Source organism: Mesocricetus auratus, unplaced genomic scaffold (assembly GCF_017639785.1).
Source record: "Mesocricetus auratus isolate SY011 unplaced genomic scaffold, BCM_Maur_2.0 Super-Scaffold_100026, whole genome shotgun sequence".
Lineage (NCBI taxonomy): Eukaryota > Metazoa > Chordata > Mammalia > Rodentia > Cricetidae > Mesocricetus > Mesocricetus auratus.
In genome coordinates, this window is record NW_024429207.1 from 25,532,702 (window position 1) to 25,539,833 (window position 7,132).

A 7,132-nucleotide genomic window follows, 5' to 3' on the forward strand; every position below is an offset into this window, starting at 1 on the left:
GCTTGGAGAGTGGATTGGATTAAATCTCCAGGCCTTCGCCTGACACTAAGGTTGGGAAAGAAAGGAGAACCAGAGAGATCGCCCTCATTTGGAGGGTGGGTTGGATTAAATCTCCAGGCCTTCACCTGACACAAAGGTCAGGAAAGAAAGGGGAACCTGAGAGATCGCCCTCAGCTGGAGGATGGATTAAAAGTGGGTAAATTAAAAATTGGTAACAGTTAATAAACGAGGTACTAGTATTAAGTAAAAGAAAAGGAAAAGATAAAAGTATATGGAATGAAAAATACACAAGAGAGTCTGGATACTGTGTATAGTTGTGTTGTCCTTAAATTGTTTAATTGCCAAGAAAGGAACAAAAACTGCTAAAAGACATTTGATTATTAATGCTGCTAAATTAATCCAACTTATATATTTTGAAAATGCTTTGACTTAAATTTAAATATAAGGACAGGTTACTTGGGAAAAGAATTTCTGCTTTTGTTTCCACAGGACATAAAAAGCTGTGGGTCCCTTCCAGACTAGTATGGTTTGATGAAGCAAGACCACCTGAAGCAGTGGCCCAGGTGATCCAACACCTAAAACAGCTGAGATGATGCAGCCTTACAGACCACAAAAACAAGAACTTCAACAGGTTTCTGGGTTTTGTTTTGTTTTTTGTCATGATCCCCATGGTATTTCAGCACCCCATAACAGCAGGAAGTAGTTTGGAAAGAATGATGCCCACATTCCCAAATATTGTTTATAAATGCTTGTATACTAAGATTGGCATTAACGTCCTAGTCACCTGAGATAGGTGCTAATTTATATATAAAGAAGGGGGAAGATGTTGGGTCCCAGCCCCACAGGGTCACTGTGAGTTGCTGGTCAGCCTACAAGTACAATTTGTTTTCCAGTCCAAGTGCTTCCTGTTTTCTAGTCCTGGCTTACTGCCCCGGCCTTGACCCTCCAATATCAACATTCTGCAGAAGGAAAACATGATCTCTTCTACCTGGGGTTTTTCCACTGTGCTGTAAGCCTGTACATAAAGCTCCTCCCTCCTACAAGAGAGAGACCTCTTAGCACTTGCAATGAAGACACACACACACACACACACTCACTCACTCACTCACTCACTCACTCACTCCTGGCAATAAAGGCAACACATGCATTCTCTTAGTACAAACAGCTGGACGTCTTGTCTCTCTTTTCCTGATACCTCGGGCTAGCTTGTGGTGCAGGTGCTGCAGAGTTTTCTTTTTAATAATGGGTGTTCAGCATGTATGTATGTATGTATGTATGTATGTATGTATGTATGTATGTATATATGCATGTATATATGTATGTATGTATGTATGTGTACCATGTGTGTGCCTGGTACCCACAGAAGAAGGTATCAGATTCCCTGAGTCTGCAATTACAGTTGTAAGCTGCAATGTGAGTGCTGGGAATTGAACCTGGATCCCCCTAGAAGAGCAGCTGGTGCTCCAAACTGTTGAGTCATCCCTCCAACCTGTTTTCATGTTTTTGAGACGGGGGTCTCACCGTGTAGCTCTGGCTATCCTTCTATGTAGACCATGCTGGCCTCAGTATTACAGAGATCCACCTGTGTGTGCTGCCTGAGTGCTGGGATTAAGGGCATGTGCCGTCACAGTGGCTTTTGGCTAGAGTTCTTTAACAACCAATTTAGAGTTGTGTTTGGTATAAAATTGCATTTTTAGGAAAGAGTCTAAACAAGTGACAAATGTGAAGTTTTGTTCCTTTAATGAACTAGGAAATTGGAACCCACAGTCTTGATCCAGAGCTCTGATGAAGCTGTGGCTCCCAGCACAGATTCTGTGCCATAGGACTTGACAAGTATAGGCTGAAATTTCATGTGTGGTACTTTATTGTGATGTAATAAGTAGGGAAGCCAACGTAATATTTAGTTTCCTTTCTCCTTAGAGAGAACTTGGAGTGTACTCTGGAAGGGTCTGTTTGTGAGTGGTTTGATGTTCTTGGCCTTTTATGGAGGAACAGAGGGTCACTGAAGTCCCTGGGGAAGCCTTGCTGTGTGCACACACTGCTTCAGGCAGTGGCTTTGAGCTCAGAAGACAACAGTTCCTAAACACCCCCCCTTGTCACACTAACTACTTGCGTTTTGAGTAGGGTTTTTAGGTGAGCATACACAGGCCTACATAAAAGTGTTAGCATGTCTATCTCTTAGCCCACTTCACAGCTAATCTGTGGGAGAGGCTGAGGTCTCTTCTGCTCAGCCTCATTGCTAATTTCCTGATGGTCATGTTTCGCCAGTCAGTCCTAGTGTCTGATAAGTACTACCCCTCCCGTAGTCATCAACTGGAGATTTGAAACAGACTTGCAGGCTTCCTGCGGGAGGCTGCTGATGGCATGCAGGTTGATGTAGTGGGTACAGTCTTAACACCGGGCCTCAGAGGCAGAGCTGGACTCCAGGCGCTTGCGCAGGTGGTTGGCAAACTCCATCTGGGTTTGTGATAAGACCTGATTGATGATGCTTTTCGGCAGCCACCCCTGGATCAGAGACGAGAGTATTGGTATCTTTGATTGTTTTTGTTTTTTTTGTTTTTGTTTTTGTTTTTGTTTTTTTTTGAGACAGGATTTCTCTGTGGAACAGCACTGGCTGTCCTGGATCTTGCTTTATAGACCAGGCTGACCTTGAACTCACAAAGACCCATCTGCTTCTGTCTATCAAAGTGCGGGATTAAAGACATGTGCCACCATGCCCAGTGAGCACTGGTATCTTGTGGATACTATTCTACTCCTGTATCTAACAAAAAGGGCTTGGTCTTTATGTTTAGAGATGCAACCTTGGTTGTCCAATTGTTAGAGACAGGATTTCTAGCTGTGTGACCCTGAGAAATCTGTATCCCCTTTCCCATCATCTCCCTCAGGGCCTAAGATCACTTCTTTCTAAAAGGCCATATTTATACATAAAACTGATTTTCTTTTTTAACCATTTAACTAGGTCCTGGAACCTCAAATGTGTGATCTTACTTCTGCCTTTAAGTACTAAAATTTTTGATATTGCACCCAGCTTTTTAGATGAGGTAAGAGGAAGCCTTAGCAGGCTTATACAATGGTAGAATAGCATGCCATAAGTCCACTGCCTATCCAACAGCCTGTGATTCTATCAAAACGCAAGGGGAAGGCTGGCAAAATGGCTTGCTGCGTCCAAGTGCTTGCTTCCCAGGCCTGGCATCTGAGTTAAATTACTGAAACCCACATAAAAGGAGAATCCCAAGTCAACGGTGTCCTTTGACCTCCACACTGTTGAGACATGTGAGCGCCTGCATTCACACATATACACCATGTGTACACACACAACAATGAAGTGTTTTAAAAGTCAGGAAAAATGCAAGAGGATTCTTTCTATGTTGGGGGACAAGAGCATATTTTTGTCATGACTCCAAGGCTATCTCCCATGCCCCTCACCTTGAGGTCAATACTGAGCAGCCAAGTGAATTTAGTCTTCGAGGGACTCCCAGCCAGTGGGTGAAGCACCATGCAGGTGGGACCCTGTTCAGCTCTGGGAAATAAAGAGCAGTCAAAACAGGAAGACAAGATTAGTGACACTAGCACATTGCCAGAGTCCCTTGTATTTTAAATTTCATGAGGAAGTACTTCACCAAAAGTACTAACAGTGGCTACCAGCTCATCAGAACCTGCTGCTTGTAGCTGCAGGCCGCCTCCTATGTTCCCGGTTGTTAGAACACAGGGGAGCCTGCTCCTTGCTTTGGAAAAGTATTAAGATTCTTAGAAGTTCCTGGGAGGGTCTGTTGGAGTGGGGCTGTTCTGGCCGTACTTCCTTGCTAAAGCTGAGAGTGGCTAAGGACTGGTCTTGGAAATAGGGATCTGGATTGTGACTCTGCGGTTTTGAAACTGCTGCCAGTTTTACCTGATAACACCGCTTTGTTCAGGCATCTCCCCAAAATGTGTGGCTATGCCTGCCAGCACACAGGTGGAGCCTCGGCGCTTGGCACAGCGTACGCTCACAAAGTCACGGGGTCCCACCAGGTTTCCTGCTGCTGCTGCAGCCAGCTCATGGGTGATGACTGTGTCTTTCCCAATCTTTTGCAGGACCTAATACAAGGGACTTGGAGTCAGGACTCAGCCAGTGTGAGCTAAGCACCCACAGTTTGGGATGCCTTTGGCCTACCTCTTAGATTGCATTCTCTTGGGTCCCTGCTACCCACACCCGGGCTTTTCCTCACCTTGATCTCCTTGACATTTGGGTTCCACTCTCCCATTGCCTCCATGCGGTCCACAAGTTCTGCATAGAGTCTGTCCATGGGCTGGTCTACCACCACCTCCAGCCGAAATACCTTGCCCACATCAGGGACCACTTTACTCAGCACCTCATCCCCGTTTTCCTGTTGGGGACAAAAGAGAGCCCAGGGTGAAGGATAGAGAAAATCACCCCTGGTCTAGGTCTTAGTACTGGGAAAGGAACTAGCAAGTCTAAGGTGAGTGAGCATTAGGGCCCTGGCTCTCTGCTGATGAGGACAAGCACTGTGGCCCCATGTCTTGTATACCACTTAGCACTGCCTCGTCTCAGTGATGACACATACTTCAAAGCTCAAAGAGTCTAAAGACAGACCTGGGGAGTAAAGCATTTGGTCTACAACTAGCCAATCATATAGAGGGAACATTGGGGTTGTTTGTTTATCTTGTTGGTTCAATGTATGTCATTTCACTTCAGAAGAATGTGGGGCCAGAAAGTTTCCATGATTTGCCCAGGACCTTTAGCAAAGAGCAGTGCTGAGCTTGGATCCCAGATTGTTTTACTCCTAAACTATCTGTAACTAGATGTTTCACCTGAACTTGAGGTGATGAATCATGTGTAAACTTTTTCTGGAGATAAGGTCACCAAAGTAGATCTAATAGTAGAGCTACTGGTTTTAATGTAAAGTCTTGTTACTGGCTCTCAGTGAGGGATAAAACATTCAGGACAGGGCTTCAAACAATACTGGGACATTTTTGTATACTCCAGCTGTGTGGCAAGATGAGCCCACATTACCCACTGCAAGTTCCTCTACAGGATGGACTGCATAGTATAGAATACACTCTAGCATTGTAAGGGTTTCAGTACTGGGCAATATGTCCTCCAATGCACATGGAATATCCATAGTGTGTGGTTTCTATTGGATGAACGTACAGGATTCAGAGGGCAATTAAAAAATAAGAACTGTCTCTCAATCAGGTCTTATGGAGAGAGGATTATTTGAGAACATATTGTTTGCTTCTTTGTTTTGAGACAGGGTCTGAGACTGGCCTGGAACTTGCTACATAGACCAGGCTGGCCTCAAACTTGCAGAGACCCCCCCCCCAATGCCTCTGGTTCTGAGTGCTGAGATTAAAGTTGTATACCCTCACCCCAACCTGAGAATATGTTATTTATTATATATATATATATTAATTTTATGTGTATTGGTGTTTTTCCTGCATGTATGTCTGTGTGAGGCTGTCAGATCTTGGAATTACAGAGAGTTGTAAGCTGCCATGTGGGTGCTTGGAATTGAACCCGGATCCTCTGGAAGAGTAGTTAGTGCCCTTAACCACTGAGCCATCTCTCCAGTCCCCGAGAATATATTCTTAGAAGAGTTCTCAAAATAAAACTGTTGGCTGCTTATTAACCGTGAATGAGGTAGGAGTGGAGCAGGTGCTGAACACGGCAGTGGGACAATGAGTAGCTCCGGGTTTCTCACAGCCACGCTTACTTACCTGCTGGTTCTCTTTCTTCCAGCCTTCCTGGTTGCTGAGGATACTCAAGGCCTTCTGCATAGCCACCTCTCCCTGCTGGATATAGGACAGCTCCTGCTCACTGTAGAGTGCCGCTTCCAGCTGAGAACCTGTGTGCATAGCCACGGAAAGAAAGAAAGAAAGTGTCTTTCCAGTGTCCTAGCCGATGGGCTCCCCAGCTCTCATCCCTTTGCCTTCTGAATGTGCTCAGTCCTCAAAACAAGACAAGATCAAAGGCAAGGGTCCTGTCTGAAGGTCAAGGTAGACACAGGAGTTAGGTAGGCACAGACAGGGAGCAGGCCTCATGAGCAACATTTGCACCCTAAGACTCATCACTGCCAGAAGCCCAGAAGCCCCAACATTTACCAAGCAGAGAGCTCCGACGCCGAACCTGACTGATCCATCCAGGGCTGGAGTCTCCCAGTGTTCTTCTGTTGAGTTCCTGGCCAATGGCCAGCACAGCTTGGTGTCTCAGTCCTGCAGAGAGGGAAGGGAAACATTTGTCCCTTAGTGCGGGGCCATCCAGTCCACTCATAACAGAGAAGCAAAGTGACTCAGGAACAGATGTCAGCAGGGACCTGAACTAGAGCCACATCTTTAAAACCAAGTTCAGTATTACGCTTCCTCCAGCACTTCCAGAGCCCAGAAATCTCTTTTCCATCCTGGGAAATAAGGGCAGGCTGGTCAAACCTGGCCCTACTTGGACACAGTTTACCTGGGCCTGCTGTAAACTAGAAAAAGGTTACTCAGTAGTACTCAGTAGGCTGGATATGGGGGGATACGTCTGTCTCCTGAAGGTTACCCCACTACCAAGATCTGCCTGTTGGCTATCCAGTGACAAGAGCCTCCCTCCCACTTTGCCTTGTACTTCTGCTGCCCAACACTCCTGTCTGTCTTCTGCAGCTCTTGCCAGGGTCTTTGCTTGCCAGGCACTGCTTCTTAGAGTCAAGGATGGCTTCTGTATTTCTCTACCATGGTGGCACAGACTTGCCTGGGACCTTTGGTACAGACCTGGTCCAATCCCAAAGGAAGGCACTGTCAGTACTAGCTCCAGAACAACTGGAGTCCTAGAGCAGAGGCCAGAAATTACAGGGTTTGGGTGAGATACGACATCTTACTATCCAGCCTAATTTTTCTGGTGAAAAACTGAGGTCCAGAGGGGAAAAGATTTACCCAGGCTCACCCAGTAAGAGGCACAACTGGGACCAAAGCCTAGGTGGCCTGTCCCCCATGCAGGATCTTTCCCACAAAACCATATTGCCTGGAGGCTCTTGGCAAGCTCTCGGCCCCCGGAGACTCACCTTTCATGTTCCGCAGATGTCTGTAGGAGCTTCCAGCACACAGCTTAAACGTGGCTAGCAACATGCTTTCCTGCAGATGTGGCAGCACTGCACTTGTG

General features: G+C 46.2%; 1 protein-coding gene across 1 annotated transcript; it reads right to left on the reverse strand.

The window, feature by feature from the left end:
• Positions 1-1,718: 1,718 nt before the first annotated feature.
• Star (steroidogenic acute regulatory protein) lies at positions 1,719-7,132 on the reverse strand. Its single transcript, NM_001281682.1, is given in 7 exon segments — positions 1,719-2,505; positions 3,427-3,520; positions 3,890-4,074; positions 4,206-4,364; positions 5,716-5,843; positions 6,100-6,210; positions 7,035-7,132. Coding segments are annotated over 7 exon segments (855 nt in total). The 5' UTR covers positions 7,099-7,132; the 3' UTR covers positions 1,719-2,391.